Raw genomic sequence first — 23,048 nt, 5'->3', positions numbered from 1 at the left:
GAGGTCACGATGAAAAATAACCCCCTGCGTCCTATTTAGTGCCAGATGTGGGACAATGGATACTGGGATGTCCCCTAGGCGGTCGCACGCCTGGAGTGCCGCCGACTGTGTGGCGGAGGTGGTCTTGATAAGAACGGACCCTGATCGCATCTTGCTGAGAGCCTCGATTTCCCCGAAGACGTCCTCAATGTGCTGAACAAAGAGCATGGGCTTGGAGGTTGCGAACGTCCCCCCATCGGTTCGAGAACAGACCAAATAGCGGGGGAAGTACTTCGCCCCAAGCCGGCGGGCCTGTCCCTCCTCCCATGGAGTGGGCAAGGGGGAAAGGGCAGGAGAACCAGAACTAGAAACGGTACCTTTTCTTTTGAAAGACTCGGCCGCAGAGCGACCTGATACGTGTTGACGTTTCATCTGCGAAACGTCTGCCCCGATACCACCCACTCCGACCAGGGGCTCTCCCCACGGGCGCCACCCAGCCGCAGCAAGGGCCACCTGGCAGGATGACCATTGCCGGGAGTCCTGATGCCCCAAGGAGACGGGCATCTACTCCTTGGCCAACGTGGGGAGGGTGCAGCTCAGGTATCGGCAGTACAATCCCTGTGTTGTCAGGGGGCTACAACCTAGAGGGTACATGACGACCCCACCACAACGGGCTGGCTACCGTGCTGGATTTCTGGTGCCATGGAAAGTCCATCATGATCGCTGGTGCAGATGGAGATGCACTATGGGCGTAACTTGAACAACCCATCAGGCGTTTAGGCCCAATTTGAGGAATAGTGGGTATGGTTACAACGCCGGTGCAATGCTGAGTGCCAAGGTCTTAGTGCACTTAGGACCAGTGGTACACCATGTAAGGTGTCCTTCCCCAAAAGGCTTGTACTTCTGTAGAATTTTGAAAAATGAAGGTCAAACCCCAAGGGGGACCATCACATAGAAGGCCGAAACGGTTGAAACTCCTTTTAGTCGCCTCTTACGACAGGCAGGAATACCTCGGGCCTATTCTTACCCCGGACCCGCAGGGGGAAGCAGATGGGAGACAAGATGTTGAGGTTGTGAAGGAATGAAGATAGGATGTCTTGGCCCTGGGTCCAGATCAGGTAGATATCATCAATGAACCTGTACCAGACTAGGAGTTTTGTGTTTTGGGAGGCTAGGGAGGTCTCCTCTGGATTGCCCATAAAAATGTTAGCACAGGAGGGTGCCATGCGGGTGCCTATAGTTGTGTTACAGATTTGACTATATACCTTCCCTTCAAAAGAGAAGTAGTTGTGGGTTAGCATAAAGTCAGTAAGATGTGTGACAAATGAGGCAGTGGATCTGGAGTTTGAAGGACATTGGTAAATGTGGTGTTCAGTAGCAGTAAGACCATGTGTATGAGGGAAGCTGGTATATAGGGACGTGGTGTCAACAGTGACAAGAAGGGATCCATTAGGTAAGGGGGTGAGGACGGTGGAGAGCCTGTGAAGAGGTAATTGGTTAGAGGTGTTGGTCCATAAGGGCCAAAATTCTTTCAGTGGAGGCACAATAAGTAGCCACAATGGGGCAACGATGGTTGTTGGGTTATTGGATTCTGGAGAACATGTAGAACGTGGGTGTGTGGGGTGTCATTGGAGTGAGGAGGGAAATGGATTCAAGGGAGATGTTTTGGGAAGGGCGTAAGGCTTTAAGCAGGGACTTGTGGGATTGAATCATCCTCGCAGAGTTTATAGGTGTAGGAGTCGGATAATTGGCAGACACCTTCTGCCAGGTAGTCACAACAGTGGTGAAACCTTTGTCTGCAGACAGGACGATTTGTGTTCAGGTTGTGTATGGCTGTTCTTTCCTCTATTGAGAGGTTTGTGTTCTGAGGATGGGACCTGTGGAAGGACGGTGAGCCTAAGTTGGAGGCAACGAATTCCTGGAAGGTGACCAGTGCGTGGTTAGGTGACGGGGAGGGGGGGGGGGGGGGGGGTGATCACTGTTGGATGGTGGTATGAACTGGAAGAGGCAGGGTTCAGTCTTGGAATTAGCGATTGGTGACAAAGAAGAGCTTCCACTGCAAGGATCGGGTGAAAAAGAAAGGTCTCTGACGAGTCGAGAATGGTTAAATTTGGCTGTAGGACAAATGGTGAGACCCTTCAATAGCGTTGAAACTTCTGTTGAGCTGGGGGTTTTGGTGGAAAGGTAATAGTAGTGTTATGGGAATGTTTTGCTCTGGTTTTGGTGGAGAATTGGTTGGGAGTGTTGGGGGATGTGGCAAGTCGAAAACAGCAACTGGGCGGGGTTTGACTGCTAAGAGATGTGGACAAGGAGGAACATTGTGAGTATGTCAGGGGTTGGTTAGTGGTACTCCAAGGCATCAGTGCGAAACCAAATTTGTATTTTCACATGGTTTCACCTATTTTTGTGTATTTTTACATATTTTTGTGTCTCTGTGTGTGTTTCTGTGTGTCTTCTAAGTATTTTTTGGGCATCTTTACGCATCTTTTTGCTTATCCAGCTCCTCTTACAACCATCAACACCTATTTTGCCATGCTGCCTAAACCATGGAAACCACCTAAACGGCCTAAAGATTCCTTTCTCTGGATCCCACCCCTCCTTTCACAATGACATACACCTTTTCTGATATCACCAAATCACAAATCCCTGGCCCTCACAAACCTGGTACTGCTAAAACAAACCTCCATAGCAAAGGCATCTCAGAACCACCTCGGCTCCCTTCGCAAGATACAACTGCTCTGTAATCCATACACCATTAATAACTCTGAAATTAAATCCTTTGCTCTCCAGCACATGGAGGAGCATTCCAGACACCATCTCCATAAGTTACCCAACCTGCTGACATCCTACTGTCACCTCGGGGCACCACTATCCAACCCCTTTTGTACCCAAGGTGTTCCTCCTTGTCCACCTCTCATAGTGGCTAAACCCTGAGTAGCTGACCTTTTCTTCTTGCCACAGCCCCCAAAACTCCCTACCAACTCTCCACAAAATCCAGAGCCAAAACATTTCCATAACACTATTGTAAACATTTCCACCAAAACCCTCAGCTCCACAGAAGTTTCAGTCCTGTCCGAAGTCCGCGCTTTTAGTCCTACACCCAAATCTAATAATGCTGAACTAGTCAAAGACCTACTCTCCTTCTCCCAATCCTTGTGATGGAAGCAGTTCTTTGCTGCCAATCCCACCAACAAAAACCACCCTAATTTCAACTTGGACCCTGCCTCTTTTTAGTTCATACCACCACTCAACTGTGATCCTCCCCCCTCCTAACCACCCACTGGTCACCTTCTAGGAATTTCTTATCTCCAACTTAGCCTTAACATCCTTCCCCACCTCATTTCCTCAGAACACCAACCTTTCATGAGAGGAAAAAATAGCCATACACAATCTCAAAACAAATCTTAACCTAGTCATCCTACCCGCAAACAAGGGTTCCACCACTGTTGTTATGAATTGCTGTGACTACCTGGCAGAAGAATTCTGCCATTATCTGACTACTTCACCTATAAACTCTGCCAGAGTGGTCATATCCCACATGTCCAACACAAACTCCAATACCTGCTTAAGGCCTCAGGCCCTTCCCAGAATCTCTCACCTGAATCCATTTCCCTCCTCACCCCTATGAAACCTCACACACCCACCTTCTACACGCTCCCCAAAATCTACAAACCCAACAATACTGGACACCCCACAGTGGCTGGTTATTGTGTTCCACTGAAAAAATTTCAGCCCTCATTGACCAACACCTCCAACCAGTTACCCGTAATCTTGCCTTCCATGTCAAAACCACCAACCACTTCCTTCACCAATTCCTCACCATCCCCACCCCATTACCTCCTGGATTCCTACCGATCACTGTCGACACCACATCCCTATACAACAGCATCCCTCATGCCCATGGCCTCACAGCTACTGAACACTACGGTTCCCCATGTCCTTCACACTCCAAACCCACTATCTCATTCCTCATATAACTTACTAACATTATCCTAACCCACAACTACTACTCATTTGAAGCAAAGGTATATAAACAAATTCATGGCACAGCTGCAGGCAACAGTATGGCACCCTCCAATGCGAACTTTTTTATGGGCCATCTAGAAGAGACATTCCTAGTTTCCCAAAACACTAAACCCCTAAACTGGTACAGGTTCATGATCTGGACTTGGAGCCACAAGACACTGTCTTCATTTCTTCATAACCTGAACAGCTCCTCCCCCATCTGCTTCACGTGGCCCTCCTCAATCCAGCAAGCCACCTTCCTAGATGTTGGCCACATCCTCTCTGATGGCTCCATCCACACCTTTGTTCATACTACTCCAACCAACCGCCAATAGTACCCGTACTTCGACACTCAGTAAATGTATGCGGGGTCATTCCATGTCAAGTCACGCAGGCCTTGACACCAACCATGTCAGATTTTGATGAAAGTTGGTACAATTACTTCTTTTATCATCCTGAAAGCACTTGTAAAATTTTTTTGCTCTATCTCTTATAGTTTTTTTTTATAAATTTTTAAAGTTTTTAGATTTGGCGTTGTTTCAGCAGTCGGAAATTGTAACAAACGTTTCCTCACAACTAAAAAAAATTGTATATTAAAGAATACTCAAGATATCAGTATGAAATTTTGGAATAAGTTTGTGTATTATATCTAAATGTTAAAAAAAATTACCATAAAGATATATTAAAATCTTCCAAATGAAAAAAAATTTACAAGTTTTTTATTTATTTTTTTAGCTAACGGATGTTTAGTTTTACAAAAACTGCAATATCTAGAGTCTCAGACCTGATAGAAAGCTCAAATTTGTTTTAAAATATTCTTAATTGTATAGGCTATTAGATAAAAGAAAAATTATGTTGGCTTTTTAACCTGTTTAATAGTTATCTAATTTTTAAAATAATATTAATTATATTTTAAAAATAAAAAATACCAAGTGACTTAGACACCGAAAATAAGTTTTTGTCTTCTTGGAGTAACAATGTACACTTGGATTTTGTTTTGTTACTCCTGTGTTTTGAAGTAAAAAATTATTACAGTATTAAATAGTGCTTGGATGGTATTTCATTAAGTTTATTCGAACTCTCAGTAAGTACTGTTACTTAGTTTACAGAGATTCTCTTCCAATATCCTATAAAAGTAACCAGAACAGTAATCAGACCAAAAGTGAAATCAGTATGTCAGATATTCAAACCTGTAGTGTAGGGTTATTTAAAAAATCTGACTGTTTCCAAACAACCTACACACCTTCAAAAAAGTTACAACTGGTATCAGAATTGAGTGAGGAAGAAAAAGATTTGATCCACTTACAATCTGGAATTAATCTGTGTGAACTTAAGAATATATGTTCACACCACAGCTACTACTTTTTAAATGTTTTTGAAAAGTATCAAACAACATGTGCAGACCCACTAAAAAAACACAAAAAGCCCATCAAAAAATCGTTGAGAAGTGTAGGCTTGAATCTTTCTAAGCAATTACTGACAAAAAATATTAGCATAAAACCTGGACAAAAGCTTTGCTCAACATGCCGTAACTTTTGTGAGGAAAAATTAAGAGTTGAAGTCAATGAAAGTGAAACAGATGATGAAGTCATGGTTGAATTAGAATCATTGGAATCCAGAAATGAATCCCTCGTACAAACAAACATTGCTCTTGATTATTTAGGTTTAACACCGATAAAGCTTCATGGCTTGTCAGAACAAAGTAAAGGGTCTTATTTTAAAAGGAAGGTTAGCAGTATTGAAAAGACTGCAAAAAAGGCGGTTTCAAAAGCATTAAAATATGATGCACCAAGTTCTGATGATGACGAAGAAGATAAAAGTGTGGTTGAGAAAGCAAAGGATTTTGATGTAATGATTTCTCTTATGAAAGAGAAGATTTCATCTGTTGGGAGGTCTAGAAAAATCCAGATTCTGACCTTGGCTCCAGATTCTTGGACTCGAAATAAAGTGATGAAAGAATTTAATGTGAGTGAGTACATGGTGCGACAAGCTAGAAAGCTAAAATCTGAAATGGGTATTTTGGAAACTCCTGGTCCAAAAAAAGGTAAAACTCTTTCTGAAAATACAGTAAGACTTGTAACAGATTTTTACGAAAAGGATGAAAGTTCCAGAGTGCTACCTGGAACAAAAGACAAAGTAAGTGTTCAAAAAAATGTGTACATGCAAAAAAGACTCATTTTGTGTAACTTGAGAGAACTCTATTATTCTTTCAAATGGGAGAATCCCGAGGTAGAAGTAGGATTTTCAAAATTTTGTTTCTTGAGACCTAAATGGTGTATCCTTGCTGGTGCTGCAGGCACACACACTGTATGTGTATGCAGTATCCACCAGAATGTTAAACTATTACTGGATGCTGTGAAAATTGAAGAATCTTATAAAGACCTAATTAAGATGCTTGTGTGCAACACAGAAAATCAAAACTGCATGCTACATCATTGCAACAGCTGTCCTGCAAATACTGCACTAACAGAGTGTTTAACTGAAAAACTAAGTGAATATTATGATTTAGAAGAAGAAATTGTAATCAGTCAGTGGGTTAACACAGACAGGGCAGAAATGATCAAACAGTCTGTCAGTGTTGAAGACTACATTTCTTTATTGGTTAGGTCATTGGAAAAGCTCACCCCACACTCGTTTATAGCAAAATCCCAATCAGCAGCCTTTAAAAGATTGAAAGAAGACCCACCACCCAAAACAGCAATTATTGTGATGGATTTCAGTGAAAATTATTCCTTTGTTATACAAAATGAGATCCAAAGTTACCACTGGAATAGAGGTGGTTGTACTCTACACCCAGTTGGAGTTTTTCTAAGAAATGAGGAAAACAATGTTTTTGTTTCCAACCACAGTTTTATTAGTGATGACCAAGAACATGACACTGGTTTTGTTAACTTTGTACAAAAAGAAATTACAAAGTGGCTCTCATTACATCATACTGACATTGACTCAGTTCACTACTTTACAGATGGTTGTGCTGGGCAGTACAAAAATAGAAACAGTTTTAAAAATTTGACTGAACACTTGAGAGACTTTAATTTGAAGGCCCAACACTCTTTTTTTGCAACAAGTCATGGGAAGTCAATTTGTGATGGCCTAGGAGGAACTATTAAAAGAATTTTAAGGAAAGCCAGTCTACAGCTTTCAGACAAAGAACAAATAATGACAGCAATCGATGTGTATAAGTTTTGTGAAAAAAATATTGAAAACATTCATTTTCACTTTATTGACAAAAAAGAAGCTGATTTGCTACGGTTAAAACTAGAAAAACGTTTTTCAGCAACCCGAACCATTCCTGGAACAAGAAGTTTTCATAACTTCAAACCACTTCCAACAAACAACCTTGAAATTAGAAGGACTACAGATAGTGTAAAACCCTCCTTAGTCTTTTCTTCCCATTCTTCTTCTGATTGGGTTCGTGTTGAACCATCCATAAATAACTCTGTGGCTGCAAATTATGATGGTAACTGGTACTTTGGACTGGTAAAAACAATATTCAATGATGAAGAAGATGCAGAAATTCTATTTCTACATCCTTCAGGACCAGCTGCATCATTTTATTGGCCTGAAAGAGAAGATTCCTGCATAGTGTCTTTGGAGCACATAGTCTGTGTAGTAGACGCACCTCAATCAAGCGGCACTGGGAGAATGTGATGTGTTACTTCAAAAAAGACTGCATCAAAAGAACTGAAAGCTCTTGGATGAAGTGGAAAAACAGTTTGAATCAGCATTAATGTTTATTAAAAAGACAAAATTACTCAAAAAATTCAATGTTTCAAGCAATCAGTTGGGTTATACATAAGTGTCGTAAGTAAACTATCTTTGTACATAATTCTAATGTAATCTACTATAATTAATAAACATGTTAAAAAGCCATCATTATTTTGTTTTATCAAGTAGCCTATATGTTTAAGAGTAAATTAAAACAAATTTGAGCATTCTATCAGGTCTGAGACTCTAGATATTGCAATTCTTATAAAACAAAACATCCGTTAAAAAAAAAAAAAAAATATACATATATTTTTTTCATAGAAAATATTAATATATTTTAATAGCATCATTTTTATCTTCAAATATGTATAATAAATAAACTTGCTGCAAAAATTCATGATGTTATCTAAAAGAGTTTTTAAGATAAGCAAATTTAAAGTTTTGAATACAAATTAAACTGACCATTTCCGAAGGTTCAGAAAACGCAAAACATAAAAACTTTAACAAATTTATAAAAAAAAAACTGTAAGGGATACAGCAAAAAAAATGCAGGTGTTGTCAGGATGGTATTAGAACCATTTGAGCCAAATTTCATGAAAATCTAAGGAGGTGGGTGTAAAATTTATTTTTTATTGGGTGATTTGATATGGAATGACCCTGCGAGTTTTGTTGCATATGTCTGATGTAAGACAGATGAATAATATCTAATTGTAGTTTTCATTGTGTCTTGTCTGTCACTCTATGTGGTGAGCAGCAATCTATTCTTTCATATCATTGTTATTACATTCTACATCTTCCACTGACAGAAGTGTTAGATAAAGGAACAGCTAATGAGCTGTTCCAGTCATACCTGGAAAATAGGGTGGAAAGATAGATACAGATCAAACTTCAGATAGTGCCGAACTTTTAGTGAAACAATGGAAACTCCAGGTAGAAATATCAACAATGTAGGAAAAGATAGATAGCTACTTACTATAAAGAAGACACATTAAGTTGTAGACAAGCACTGCTGTTATGAATCGCAGTGGCTACCTGGCAGAAGGCCTCCCCCAATTATCTGACTACTCCATCTACGAGCTCTGCCAGAGTGATCTCATCCCAGAAATCCACTAAACTTCAATCCCTGCTTAAGGCCTTTCGCCCTTCCCAGAACCTCTCCCCTGAATCCTTTTCACTCCTCAGCCCTATGACACCCTGCACATCCACATTCTCCATGCTCCCCAAAATCCACAAACACAACTGCGGATGCCCCGCTGTGGCTGATTATTGTAACTCCACTGAAAGAATTTTGGCTCTCACTGAACAACACCTCCAAACAATTGCCCATCACCCAGACTATCATGTCAAAAATAGCAATCACTTCCTTCACCAACACTCCACCAGCCTCTCCCCTTTACCTCCTGGATACCGACCTGTCACTGTTGACGCCACCTTCCTACACACCAACATCCCTCACACCCATGGTCTTAACCACTATTGAAACCAACTTTCCCAACATCCTTCAGACACCAAAGCCACTACCTCTTTCTTCATACACCTTACTAACTTTATACTAACCCACAAACACTTTTCCTTTGAAGGGAAAATACACAAACAAATCCACAGCACAGCACCCTCCCATGCCAACCCAATATTTGGACATCTAGAGGAGACCTTTCTAGCCTCCCAAATCCTGTTAATGTTCATTGATAATATCTTCATGATCTGACTCAGGGCCACAACACCCTGGCTTCATTTCTTCACAACCTCAACAGCTCCTCTCCCATCTGCTTCATATGGTCCTCCTCAATCCAGCAAGCCACCTTCCTAGATGTTGATCACCTCCTCTCTTATGGCTTCATCTGCACCTCTGTTCACACTAAACCCTCCAACCATCAACAGTATCTACACTTTGACAGTTGTCATCCCTTTCACACCAAAAAAACCCTCTCTTATAGCCCGGCCACCTGGGGGTGGCTATCTGTAGTGCTCTGTACACTAAGGGTCTCACCATGGCCTTCACAGACAGGCACTATCCCCAGATCTCCTGTGCCATTTCCCTTCACCCTTCCAACTCTCCCACCACTCTCAAGAACCAGCCACAAAGAAGTCTCCGATTTACACCAAGTACCACCCCAGAATGGAAGGGCTGAACAACATCCTTCACCAGTGCTCTGACTGCCTATCATTAGGTCCTGAAATGACACACATCCTACCCGAGTACTTCCCACCCCCTCATAAAGTAGTGTTCTGTCACTCAACTCCCAATCCCAAGCCCTTGCCACATGGGTCATATCCCTGTAAAAGGCCCAGATGCAAGACCTGCACAATTCACCAACCCAACACTTGCTACACCAGTCGTGTCATATGTTTATCCTACCCCATCAGGGGCCGAGCCACCTGTGAAAGCAACCATGTCATTTACCAGCTCTGCTGCAGTCATTGCACAGCTATTTATATTAGTATGACTACCAACCAGCTGTCCACCAGCATGAACACCTACCACCAAACTGTGGCCAAGAGCAAAGTAGACCACCATGTGGCACAACATGCAGCTCAACATAACACATTTGATTTCAATGGCTGCTTCACTACCCGAGCCATCTGGATCCTACCCTCTGCCGCCAGCTTTTCTGAACTGCACAGATGTGAGTTATTCTTAAAAAGCATTCTACGCTGCTGTAATTATCCCGGCCTCAACCTATGGTAAAACACTGTACCTACATCCTCCACCCAACAGTATTCACCCCGTCTGTCCTATCATCTCCCCATTCTTGTCTCCCACCCTCATTGTTTCCCACCCTCTGCCACACACACACACACACACACACACACACACACACACACACACACCTTCTTCTTCCTGCTACTCTCCTTTTTTCTCCATCTCCCTGCCCCCACAAACTCCTAACATTGCACATTTTGGCAGTATAGTCACTGCACACTCCATCAGACAGTGTTCGTCTCTCTCCCCACCAACACACTACTATCCCTTCACTTTTGTCACCCCCACCATATTGCTGCCTTCATCACATGTGATAGTTGCATTCTGGCCCGAGATGCAAGAGTTGGCAGTCATGTGTGCGTGAGGTGTGCCTGGTTGTGTGTGTGTGTGTGAATGGTGTGCCTCTCCCATTACTGATGAAGGCTGTGGTCGAAAACTTTAAGTAAGTGTCTTTTCATTGTGCCTGTCTGCAACTTGACCTGTCTTCTTTACAATACGTAGCAATCTGTCGTTTCTGACATTGTAGAGGTTGTAGAGAGCTTCAGACAGAACATTAGGGAATGACTGATGAGAACAGGGTATAGGAATACAGTGGAATAAGAATGGGTAGCTTTGAGAGATGACATACTGAAGGCAGCACAGAGGATCAAGTACATAAAAAAATGTGAGGATTAGTAGAAATCATTGGGCAACATGAAAGATACAGAATTTAACTGATGAAGGGAGGTAATAAAAAATGCAGTAAATAAAGCAGGAGCAAGGGAATACAAACACCTACAAAATGAGATTGACAGGATGTGTAAAAGGGCTACATACAAAAAGCGAGAGTACAAATGTGAAGATTTTGAAGCATACATCACTAGGGGAAAGACAGACGCCACCTACAGGAAAATTGAAGAGGCCTTTGGAGAAATGAGAGCTACCTGTAAGTATTTCTAGAGTTCAATGGGAAAACCAGCCCTAAGCAAAGAAGGTAAAAACAGGAATGTGGAAGGAGTATACAGAGGGTATACAAAAGGGAGATGTACTAAAGGGCAATATTATGGAACTGGAAAAGGATGTAGATGATCAGATGTGAGATACAATACTGTGCGAAGACTATGACAGGGCACTGTAAAAGCTAAGTCGAAACGTGGCCCTGGGAGTAGACAAAATTCCATTTGGACTATTGAGAGCCTTTGGAGAGGCAGCCTTGACAAAACTCTTCAAGATATATAAGGCAGGTGATACGTCCAATTCCAAAGAAAGCAGGTGCAGGCATATGTGAAAAATGGCCGAACTATTGGTTTCAAAACACTAACAAGAATTCTTTACAGAAGGACAGAAAAACTGGTACTATGTTTACAGCATTTGTAGACTTAGAGAAAGCTTTTGGCTATGCTGACTGGAATATTCTCTTTCAAATTCTAAAGGTGGCAGGGGTAAAATACAGGGAGCAAAAGGCAATTTACAATTTGTACAGAAACCAGATGGCAGTTATAAGAGTCAAGGGGCATGAAAGGGGAGCAGTGTTCGAGAAGAGAACGAGACAGGGTTGTAGCCTGTCCCTGATGTTATTCAATCTGTGTCTTGAGCAAGCAGGAAAGGAAACAAAAAATTGAAGTAGGAACTAAAATCTAGGAAGAAGAAATAAAAACTATGAGGTTTGCCAATGACATTGTAATTCTCTCAGAGGAAGCAAAGGCCTTGAAGACCAGTTGAGCAGCATTGACAGTGTTGCAAAAGGATGATATAAGATGAACATCAACAAAAGCAAAACAAGGATAATGGAATGCAGTCAAATCAAATCAGATAATGCTGATGAAATTAGATTAGGAAATGAGACACTTAAAGTAGTAGATGAGTTTTGCTGTTTGGGCAGTGAAATAACTGATGATGGCTGAAGTAGAGAGGATGTAAAATGTGGACTGGAAATGGCAAGAAAGCTGTTTAAGAAGGAGAGAAATTTGTTAAAATCGGGTATAGTTTTAAGTGTCAGGAAGTCCTTTTTAAAAGAATTTGTATGGAGTGTAGCCAAATATGGAAGTGAAATGTGAACGATAAATAGTTTGGACAAGAAGAGAATAGAAGCTTTTGAAATTTGGTGCTACAGAATAATACTGAAGATTAGATGGGTAGATCATGTAACTAATGAGGAGGTACTGAATAGAACTGAGGGAAAAGAAATTTAGGGCGCAACCTGACTAGAAGAAGGGATCACTTGGTAGGACATTTTCTGAGACATCACAAGATTACCAATTTAGTACTGGAGGGAAGCGTGGAGAGTAAAAATCGTATAGGGAGACCAACAGATGAATACAGGAAGCAGAGTCAGAAGGATGCAGGTTGCAGTAGTTACTCGGAGATGGAGAGGCTTGCACACGATAGAGTAGAATGGAGAGCTGCATCAAACCAGGCTTCAGAATGAAGACAACAACTACAGAAACAATATTTGCTCTTTAACTTACACAAATCTAATTAAGCTAAAAACTTCAGTTCCTGGACTGCACAGGCCATGAATCTGTGGTGGAATTCGAGAGTACCGTCTCACCGAGATATGAAGAACTTTCTTCCCTTGCTGTGCCCAATGAACTGCAAACTGAAACAAAAATATATATAGTTAATACTCTCATATTTTAAAAAGATGCAAGCTACTTTTGTAATCCAATTTCAGCTCCACAAAAAACTAAAAGTAGTTAAAACAACAAACTGAAAGTCTGTTTATGAAAAGTTTCTGTCAAGGATTTGAAAAGGAAAGTACTGCTTCTCAATCATGTTCCGACTTTATAAGCAATACAAAACACTGACATATAGTTGGTGAAACAATAAGGCTATGCATTGTCAGAAAATTTTCTTCCCGTGTTAACAGTTTTCAGGTTGCTATACTTCCATGGTGGCATGTATCTTTAAAGCAGAAGTCACTAATTTAAAACTATTCAACCACACAATTTTTACTAGCAAGACTGAAACATATGCAAGGAAGTCAAGTCATACAAATACTGTTGAGTAAGCAATTATGGGAAATATCCACATTTGGGTAGCTGCCTAAACGTGTAATGTCCCTTTGTATATTATATTTCCTTATATCAAATACACTGGGTCTTCTGAATGGAGCAGATGGGAATTCTCCCTGCAACACAGACTTCATTCCCATAATCACACACCTTATATCCCGCAAGTGCACCTGCATAGTCTCTGTGCATGTGTGCATGCTCCCACAGGCAGCACTAACATCTCCCCCACCCCCGGCCCCCTCCTCTGCCTGCTGTTACTCCCCTCCCCACACCATGCCTCTTCTTCACCCACCCTAACAAAGATCACTCCACACTGCACATGTAGTTGCAATCAAGTCTTAGCACATGGAGATGACAGTGGCCTTGTGTGTGTGTGTGTGTGTGTGTGTGTGTGTGTGTGTGTTGTGAGAGAGAGAGAGAGAGAGAGAGAGAGAGAGAGAGAGAGAGAGAGAGAGAGAGAGAGAGAGCTGTGCTTGAGTAAACGTGTGACAGTTTTGTTGCATATGTCTGACGTATGATAGAAGAATAATATCTAATTGTAATTTTCATTGTGTCTTGTCTGCCACACTATGTAGCGAGCAGCAATCTATTCTTTCCATATCACTGTTATTACATTCTACGTCTTCCACTGACAGAAGCGATAGATAAAGGAACAACTAATGAGTTGTTCCAGTCGTATCTGGAAAATATGATGAAAAGATAGATACAGATCAAATTTCAGATAGTACTGAAATTTTTGTGAAACAATGGAAACTCCAGGTAGGAATATCAACAATGTAGGAAAAGATAGATAGCTACTTACTATAAAGAAGATACATTAAGTTGTAGACAAGTGCTGTTGTTATGAATCACAGTGGCTACCTGCCAGAAGGCCTCCCCCAAATATCTGACTCCTCCATCTACAAGCTCTACCAGAGTGATCTCATCCCAGAAATCCACTAACCTTCAATCCCTGCTTAAGGCCTTTTGCCCTTCCCAGAACCTCTCCCCTGAATCCTTCTCACTCCTCAGCTCTATGACACCCTGCACACCCACATTCTCCATGCTCTCCAAAATCCACAAACACAACAACCGCGGATGCCCCGCTGCGGCTGATTATTGTAACTCCACTGAAAGAATTTCGGCTCTCACTGAACACCACCTCCAATCAATCGCCCGTCACCCAGAATCTCATGTCAAAAATAGCAATCACTTCCCTCACCAACACTGCACCATCCCCTCCCCTTTACCTCCTGGATACCTACTTGTCACTGTTGACGCCACCTCCCTATACACCAACATCCCACCTTCCTAGATGTTGACCTCCTCCTCTCTGGTGGCTTCATCCACAACTCTGTTCACACTAAACCCTCCAACCACCAATAGTACATACACTTCGACAGTTGTCATCCCTTTCACACCAAAAAACCCTCTCTTATAGCCTGGCCACCTGGGGATGGCCATCTGCATTGACAAGAACTCTGTTGCTTAGTACACTAAAGGTCTCACCATGGCCTTCACAGACAGGCACTATCCCCAGACCTAATTCGCGAACAGATCTCCTGTGCCATTTCCCTTCACACTTCCAACTCTTTTCACCCAGTACCACCCCAGAATGGAACAACTGAATCACATCCTTTGACAATGCTCTGATTGCCTATCACCATGCCCTGAAATGAGGGGCATCCTACCCATGATACTTCCCACCCCTCCTAAAGTAGTGTTCTGTCGACCAACAGCATAGTCTATCCCCATGCCACTCCCAATCTCAACCCCATCAGGGGGTGAGCCACCTGTGAAAGCAGCCACGTCATTTGCCAGCTCTGCTGCAATCATTGCACAGCCTTTTATGTTAGTATGACTACCAACCAGCTGTCCAGCAGGATGTGGCCACGAGCAAAGTAGACCACCCTGTGGCACAACATCCAGCTCAACATAACATACTTGATTTCAATGGCTGCTTCACTACCTGAGACAGATGGAACCTTCCCTCCACCACCAGCTTTTTTGAACTGCACACTCTCTGCTCCTGTAATTATACTGGCCTCAACCTCTGGAAACACACTGTACCTACATCCTCCACCCAACAGATTCAACCCCCTCTGTCCTATCATCTCCTCCCCTTTTTTGTCTCCCACCTCTGCCCCCCCCCCCCCCCACACACACACACGCACACACACACACACACACACACACACACACACACACACACACACACACACACACACCTTTCTTTCCCTGCTCCTCTCCTTTCTCCCCCCCCCCCCCACCACCACCACCACCCTGCCCCACACTCTCCTGATACTGCACCTATTTGCATTCTAGTCCCTGCACATTCCACCAGAGGGTGTTTGTCTCTCCCCCACCCACACACTATTATCCCTTTTTTTTATGCAAGAGTCTTAACTGTGCCTGTCGGCAACCTGATGTGTCCTTTACAGTAACTAGCATATCAATCTCTCTCTTCCTACATTGTTGAACTTATAGTGAATCAATTATCAGACCTTGTAGTGAATCAATTAATGCAGTTCGTAGTATATATAAGTAATTTCCTAGGTAACATATGTCAAGGAAGAAAAATTCTCTTTGCTGTTAACAGCAACATTACACCCACTGATGAAAAACCAGAACTTTCATTTGAAAAGACAAATGGAACACTGGTTCGTGTTTACTACAGGTCAGCATGTAATAAATTAACATTGCACATGAAGAAAAAATAACACAAACTTCAGCTTAATTAGGGGAAACAGTTCTGTCACATTCATTCATTCATTCATTCATTTAATGATTCTTTTTTTTTTTTATTTATATTTATTCCACATTGAGCCAACATGTGTAAATAATATGCTAAACAAACTTGGTCATTTTTATACACCAATATACATATGTCCAGTGCACGCTATACTAACAAATATGTTGAGTCAATATATCTTTGAAGTGGTAAGATGCTGTTAAGTGTCAACTTGTCTGTTAGAGTGCCCTATCTGTTACCTACTTCTCTACATATACAAATGGCAAAGGTTGTTAGGTTAATAACATTGACTTTACCATATTTACATATGCTGACTCCTCGTGATCAGAAAATTGCTTTTATTTAATCTGAAGGTAGTCTCACAGAATGAAATTAGCCCTAACTCTGGTGTAAAATATTATCATCTGTAATTGGAATAAATACATTTTCTGGATAATGGTGGATTTTCGTTGTGACCATGTCACAACTCATCAACCATTCGTCATGTTCTGTAGACCTCATCAAAGAGCAGAACCTACAGGGATGTGCAACAAGTCAAGGCATACATTTAAAAAGGGCAAGGAAATTGCAGAAACTTAATTGGATTATTTCATCAAAAATAAAATGTAAGTATACTGTCTAGTGATATTCGTATATTTGCAGGATAAATTTCATCATGTAAATTTGAATGAAAGCTGCTACTTTGAAAAAATGCTGCTGCTTCCCCAGTTAACATCAGGTAACTGCTGTTTATCTGCTGCTAGCAGGTTAATATTTCCTTGATGTTTGAAAACAAAACTAGAAGACTATTTACAAAATAAAAGTTTTTATACAGTAATTAAAACAGGTTACTTAATTTTAGGAAGTTCTGTACTATACAAGCCACATATACAGAAATAATAATTAGCTAAGGCTAAAAAACAAATATAATTCAGGTAAAAGGAAATTCATTATCAATTACTGTGTAAGAAATTAATTTCAAGCTGTTAAATTTTCAATATTTTGGATGACAAAATCCACACAATGTAAATTATTTCATGGATTAATTTTCTTCAAAGAAAAGTTCTGCCTATACCTGTATACACTGAGTCTCAATTACAGTACATTACTACATGTTAAACAAATGAAAAAATTATAAACTGTGTCGCAAATAAAAACTTTTCAGGTTGAGTATTGATTGGCAACTGATATGGAATAAACACAAAGATGCTTGCAATGAAAAATTCATCAGCATGTTCTCCTTTAGGGTCCAATAGTGAGGCAGTGCCTTGTCGTGACATACCATTCCTGCATACATTCTACTACTCTTAGATATGACAATGCTTTATGGCGACCAACTGCACAACACAAAATAATTTTCATATTCCAGGAAAGGCCATAAGAAAAGTAATTCAAAACTAGTGGTGAAGTTCAGGAAATCTTTAAAACACAACTGGGTATCCTTGCTGTGTCATGTGTATTCATCTAGCAGTCAGTTACACGCTCTATGGTGAATACCAATGAATAAGCCACAAATAGTTACGACAGATGATCAGAGAACAAGAGCTCATTTGGATCTACATTTACCAAGGTCATTTGGTAAGGCACTGGCCTCCGATACTGTAAGATCATACTCGTGTCCAGTCGTCCTAATTTTGGTTTTCCAATGTCGCGATCGTTCCTTCACCACGGGCACGACCAAGTACCTATGCTCTCTTCGTTAATAGCCTGCGTATTTATTTATGTCAATATACATGGTGGGAATTTTTCTTGCAGTAAGCCGAAAAACAGTGTAGCACTGAAAAGTAAATAAATTACTACATTGCACTACAAAATTAACGCTGTCCGTCTTCGCACACAAACAGGTCAACTCACACACAGCATCTTATTTTACGTGAAAAGAGAAGAGCATGTAGTGGAAATTTCCTTCTATATGTAATTTGAGACTTAAATGACTCAATATGAAATTTGTAAACCGAACCTGATAAAGAAAAATGGAATGATTGACATCAAGTGACCCAAGCAACAGTAATGTATCAATGTCTTTGGGCTTCATTGGCTTTTCCACAACATTCTTCCTTCCAACTATATTTTTTAAGCTTCTTCAATCCCTCATATTACCATTTGTCCATTTCAACCTCACAATCTCCCGCCATAATCACAGATTACATATATATTGCGAGTATCTTCGACCTTCTATGGTCGAAATTCAATACCCCATTTTCAGTGCGTCACGGGAAAACAGTTGAAAATTTATTCCCTTGTTCTATTATTTCCAACAAGTCATTTTGCAGTATAATCAGTAATTAAAAATAGTATCACTCGTCCATTACACTACTGATGGCTCACCGAAGAAAAACAAGCTGCGAGGAACAGCACTTTCTGAATAAGTGATTTATTTCACTCTGAAATCAGTCTGTGATATTTATGGAAACAGCCGCAGTATTCTCATACTGGTATGGATAAAACAGTACTATTTAACGGTTTATAAACAAAGAGATGTAGTCTCGGTGTTTTGTTGAAGTATGAAGATAGTGTTGGTAGTACTACATGTGGATGAGTGTGTGGTTCACAGATGTTATGCATATACAGGTAATTTACAGTATCTTTGTTCAGATATATTTATGTCTCACATCAAAACAAAAACAAATTGTGTATCGTGATTCTGCTGAAAGTTGTTGGAGGGGGGATGTTGATATGTGTGGCTTTTATTCTAAGCCGCTTTGAATTACTGTTCGCGGACTGGCAAAGTATTACATGAAAAGTCCGAATTGTGTCTGCAGTGTTCGGATACGCCCAAATAAAACATATTACTGAAGATGTGCCCCTCCTTTAGAGACCCCTAATAAATCAATTTCCCATATTGCAGATGACTGTTTTGATTTGTGACTAAAAATAAATAGAGCGTTGAAATGATGGATGAAATATGGCTTTCCTTTATTCTTCAATATTGTGAAGTAATGTGGTATCTTCCGTCACGAAATACTGGCTTCAGTATTCTAGCGAATGCGAGCAAGTATGTGGCAACAACTCTGTGACTTCCATATTATGAAATTATCTAGTGTTAAGCGTACATTCTATCAAACAACTCAATGACTGTAATGCGACAGTCTTCAAAGGAATAAAAGTTAACGTTGCAGTTTGGCGGCAAACGCTGCAACCTTCGTAGCTATATAACAAAGCCATGTAACAGTAAATATGCTTAACTAATCATCATCGGATTCTCATGCCTACCCGTTTTGCTGTGTTTTGCTCCAGTATACTATTTTGTTGCAGGAACCTGGCTTCGTGCAACTATGAAGGGTGTAGAGATACGTAAGTTGTCTCCTGGAAAGGCAGATAACACATTAAAATCTATGTAAATGGTTTAAAATGTTCAAGATGTGATGTGCTAAATAGTTATGCACACATTCCTCATTTGTTGTTTTTTTTATTGAGTACCAGCCATTAGATTGACGATTAGTCAGGTGAGACATTTTTTCCAGTGTTCAAAAGCTCATAAATCATTTGTCGTAACAACGTAATTATTATGTGCTGTTGTTTACAAAATTAGAATATGCAGTAATAATTATTATTCATAGAACTAGATAAATTTGTATTTTGTACACAGGAAGCTTTGACTCAAAATCATTTTTTTGCAGGAGTTGTATGTCAACAATGCCACGTCGTAAACTACCTCAAACGTTGTATAAACTGTGCTTGGAGGAAGCAGAATTGTTAATAGCAAATTCTTGTCAGAATATTCATGACAGATATGGAAATTATGATGACGAATTTTGCAGAATTGCTGCCCAGGAGCTGCAGAGTTACTTACTGCTAAACATTCCAGGCATTTTACTGGATGACATATGCGACCGCAGAAGGTTTTCAGCACACAGCACACAGAATTATGATCCACGAATAAGTCTCTCCATATACATACACAAAAATATGAGGAAATTCTTCATAAGTGAGACGTCTGATGAGAAAAAAATTGGATCGGGTGACTCATTCTGGGTAACACAGTTAAGCAAATTACAAAACATTGTGGTCCTGGACATGCATTTAGCTTGTACAGATGAGATATTAGAAGTTGTGGGCAGAACTTGCTTGAAATTGGAACAAATCAATATTGTGTCAAGGTTGGAACCAGACAAAGGAAAAATAAATTCTTATCCATTTAATGCATTGAAACTAAAATTCTTTGTGTCAGATGATGGTTTACATCATTTGAAAAACTGTAAACTTCTGAAATACATCACTATGAACAAGATAATTCGTAGTCATGTTGGTGGCAAAATGATGACACCTGCTGGTATAAGAGGCCTCGTGAAGTCTCTTCCTCAGTTGCAATCCATTTCCTACAATTACATGGGTATTGTTCTTGGTGAAGAAATGGATGACATTGACTATCTACCTCTTACCTGTATCAGTGACTACATTGCTGATGTTAAACACACTCAAGCTATTGCAAGGTTGTGTCTTAACTTGCATCATTTGTGCTTGGGGGTGCAAAGTGACATTATTGCTCCTGAGATTCTAAATACTTTAACAAACAGTAGTCTTCAATTAGTTGTGCTTGAATTAGACCAGTTCCCATTTTGTGATGAGATGGTTCAATTCTTGATAGAAAAAGGAAAAGCTCTACATAGCCTAAGGTTGCGATCAGGAAATATTTTACACCCTAAGCATGTACGCATAATTGGAGAGACTTGCCCAAATTTAAAAAGCCTTTCACTCAGAGAGAAAGATACATGGAAATATTTAGGCAGAGTGTGTGAGATGCCAAGCAGTTTTACAACATGCAGTCAAGTGCTTTTCAGTAATTTAGAATGTCTTAAAATTGAAGGTACTGACTGGATACCTAAAGACATCATTCCTCTACTTCTGATTAATGCCAAACACATAGAAAAACTGTCCATCTTTAAGAGAAACCATTTTGATCCAATAGAGCCTATTCTTTTCCATGTCCTAAAATATAATCCTCTTCATCACCTGAAAAAATTTTATTTACTGTTAGGCTGTGATATAAAAATGTGTACAGTTGTGTATCTTGCTAAGAACTGCTTAAGCATAAGAGAATTAGCGTTTTCAAAATATGGCACTGATGGATCAGCAGAACTGAAAGAACTGAATGAAGACATCAAAAGATTAAATTTAGATCTAAAAGTTTGTCCATTTAAACTAGAGTGATTTGTACAGGTGTAGTGTTAACTTTCATGCTGTTTTTAACATTGTTATTGAAAAAAAAAACATTGTTTTTTCAACAAAAAAATCTCTACATTACACCTACATGATACATAAAAGTTCTACTACTGTTGATACAAAGAAGTTTCTTATTGCTACCTCACACACACTCATATGATTTTGTTTTGAGAAAATGTCATTGTAATGTCAAAACTAAACCATTTGCTCAACACATTTTTGTTGGAAATTTAGAACAGTTCATGGTTTAGACAATTTAAAGCACCGTTCTTATTACAATGGCTTCGATGGTTTACCATGTGTTGATCATCTACGGTATGTCTGGATATTTCGTCTGAGTGCATATTCAACTCAGACATGCAATTAAAGGGGAAGCACATTCCCCCCAGCCGGGAGACTGGAGTTATGTTTCTGGGAGAAATTAATCATGTATACTACCTAAAAACCCTGAGCTACAGTTACTGTGACAGAACCGTATTAAATCTCTACATTGAAGATGTATTAAATCACGTTTCTACTGTAATTACGTATACAACTGTCAGATGAAATAATAGTTTGATGTTACAGCCATTTTTGATGTAATTGTATCTTTGTTCAATTTTTTGCCGGTGTTCATATATTGTGAATCAGTCATATTGTAAAATTATAAAAAACTGACTCTAAATGTTAAGGTACCAGTATGCGTAATAGAATGACAGCGAAAACAGATATTGTTAAACCAGGATATTTTCACCTCTTGTTACATACGTGTGGAACCTATTTTTCTTTTTAAGCGGAGGCCATTTTTAAATCCATCTGAATATTAAGATGTCCATTTGAAAATTTGGATTTTCTTAGAAGGATCTGTAAAGTGCCACAAAATACTAATAACATAATGGTGATAGATTTTGTGATTAGCTTTTATTTGATTAACATTAACTGCCATACCTTTAGTTTTCTCTCATTATGCTGTATTTTCCTTTTGATGGAGTGGTGTTTTTTCCTGGTTTATTCTCACAATTGTAACAATAGTATCCTAATTTTTGTAAATACTTCAGTGTTAAAGGAGACACTTGCCAAGAAGCGGAAGTGTTGAGTTGTCTATAGGCACACACACAAAAGGTGGAAAACTTGCTAGCTTTCAGAGTTATCCTCTTTTGGTGAGTGGTGTCCTTTCATCCTAAAGTATTTAAATTGTACAAGAAATTTCCTACAACATTTGTATCTTCATTTTTTCCATTCCATGCACCCATTCCATTCCAAAATGTGTTCTCCCAAGGTTATTTCTTTTAGTGATTGATTTTTTTTACATTCCTGAGATTATTGTATTATTATTATTATTATTATTATATTTTGATGCATGTAATTGAAGATTTATGGGTGCTATTCTAATCAAGGAACACATTATGGTGTAATTTACTACAGAGGGTACTATATTTCATACTGTTGTACAGTAACTTATAAACGAAAAAGTAGTCATGCAAGCACAAATTATATTTAAACATGTTTGTTTCAACAAACTGTTGAAAGATGTTTGCTGTTTATGTACCAACGATCTATTATAACATTTTGTTTTAATTAGTGAAACTTAAGTGTTTTTAATAAAAAATTAAAGCTAGTCAGAATTATTAACAACTGATTAAAAAAAGAAATGTAGGTGCAGCTATATGATAACCTAATTCGCTGAAAGGAAATAATTCTTAACCTCATTTGTAACCTTTTCTCTATTGTATGCTCAGAACTAACTGAGAATTATGATCAGTGATGACCCCACAGATGTCTCTTGCCAGACTTGTTGACTATCCAT

At 39.8% G+C, this 23,048-nt stretch overlaps 2 protein-coding genes across 5 annotated transcripts in view; one reads left to right on the top strand and one right to left on the bottom strand.

The window, feature by feature from the left end:
• Positions 1-18,266, bottom strand: part of LOC126481350 (uncharacterized) — a 52,788-nt gene extending 34,522 nt beyond the window's left edge. Inside the window, exons 1-3 of one of the 2 annotated variants that reach the window (XM_050105045.1) lie at positions 18,060-18,211; positions 17,666-17,876; positions 12,844-12,974 (exon numbers count right to left, since the gene is read on the bottom strand). In XM_050105045.1, the coding sequence (XP_049961002.1) occupies positions 12,844-12,974; positions 17,666-17,710 (176 nt within the window). In that variant the 5' untranslated portion in view covers positions 17,711-17,876; positions 18,060-18,211. Of the gene's footprint in view, positions 1-12,843; positions 12,975-17,665; positions 17,877-18,059 lie in introns of both variants that reach the window. The other variant, XM_050105044.1, reaches the window with a different exon arrangement.
• A 438-nt stretch (positions 18,267-18,704) lies between these two features.
• Positions 18,705-21,256, top strand: LOC126481596 (uncharacterized). Of its 3 annotated transcripts, none has more exons than XM_050105462.1 (3): positions 18,705-19,094; positions 19,355-19,545; positions 19,720-21,256. In XM_050105462.1, exon 3 carries the CDS (start codon positions 19,727-19,729, stop codon positions 21,248-21,250), a length of 1,524 nt encoding a protein of 507 aa, XP_049961419.1. In that variant the 5' UTR covers positions 18,705-19,094; positions 19,355-19,545; positions 19,720-19,726; the 3' UTR covers positions 21,251-21,256. The 3 variants fall into 3 exon arrangements, with proteins under 3 accessions (XP_049961419.1, XP_049961417.1, XP_049961418.1); XM_050105460.1 differs by having other exon boundaries at positions 18,705-19,270; XM_050105461.1 differs by having other exon boundaries at positions 18,705-19,545.
• Positions 21,257-23,048: the final 1,792 nt, after the last annotated feature.

Source organism: Schistocerca serialis, chromosome 5 (genome assembly GCF_023864345.2).
Source record: "Schistocerca serialis cubense isolate TAMUIC-IGC-003099 chromosome 5, iqSchSeri2.2, whole genome shotgun sequence".
Taxonomy (NCBI): domain Eukaryota; kingdom Metazoa; phylum Arthropoda; class Insecta; order Orthoptera; family Acrididae; genus Schistocerca; species Schistocerca serialis.
Note: the sequence above shows the minus strand (reverse complement) of the source record. Positions and strands in the feature narration are given on the sequence as shown.

Bases quoted from the DNA above. Each gene is read 5' to 3' on its own strand.
- LOC126481596 (XM_050105462.1), top strand. From the start codon at position 19,727: ATGTCAACAATGCCACGTCGTAAACTACCTCAAACGTTGTATAAACTG.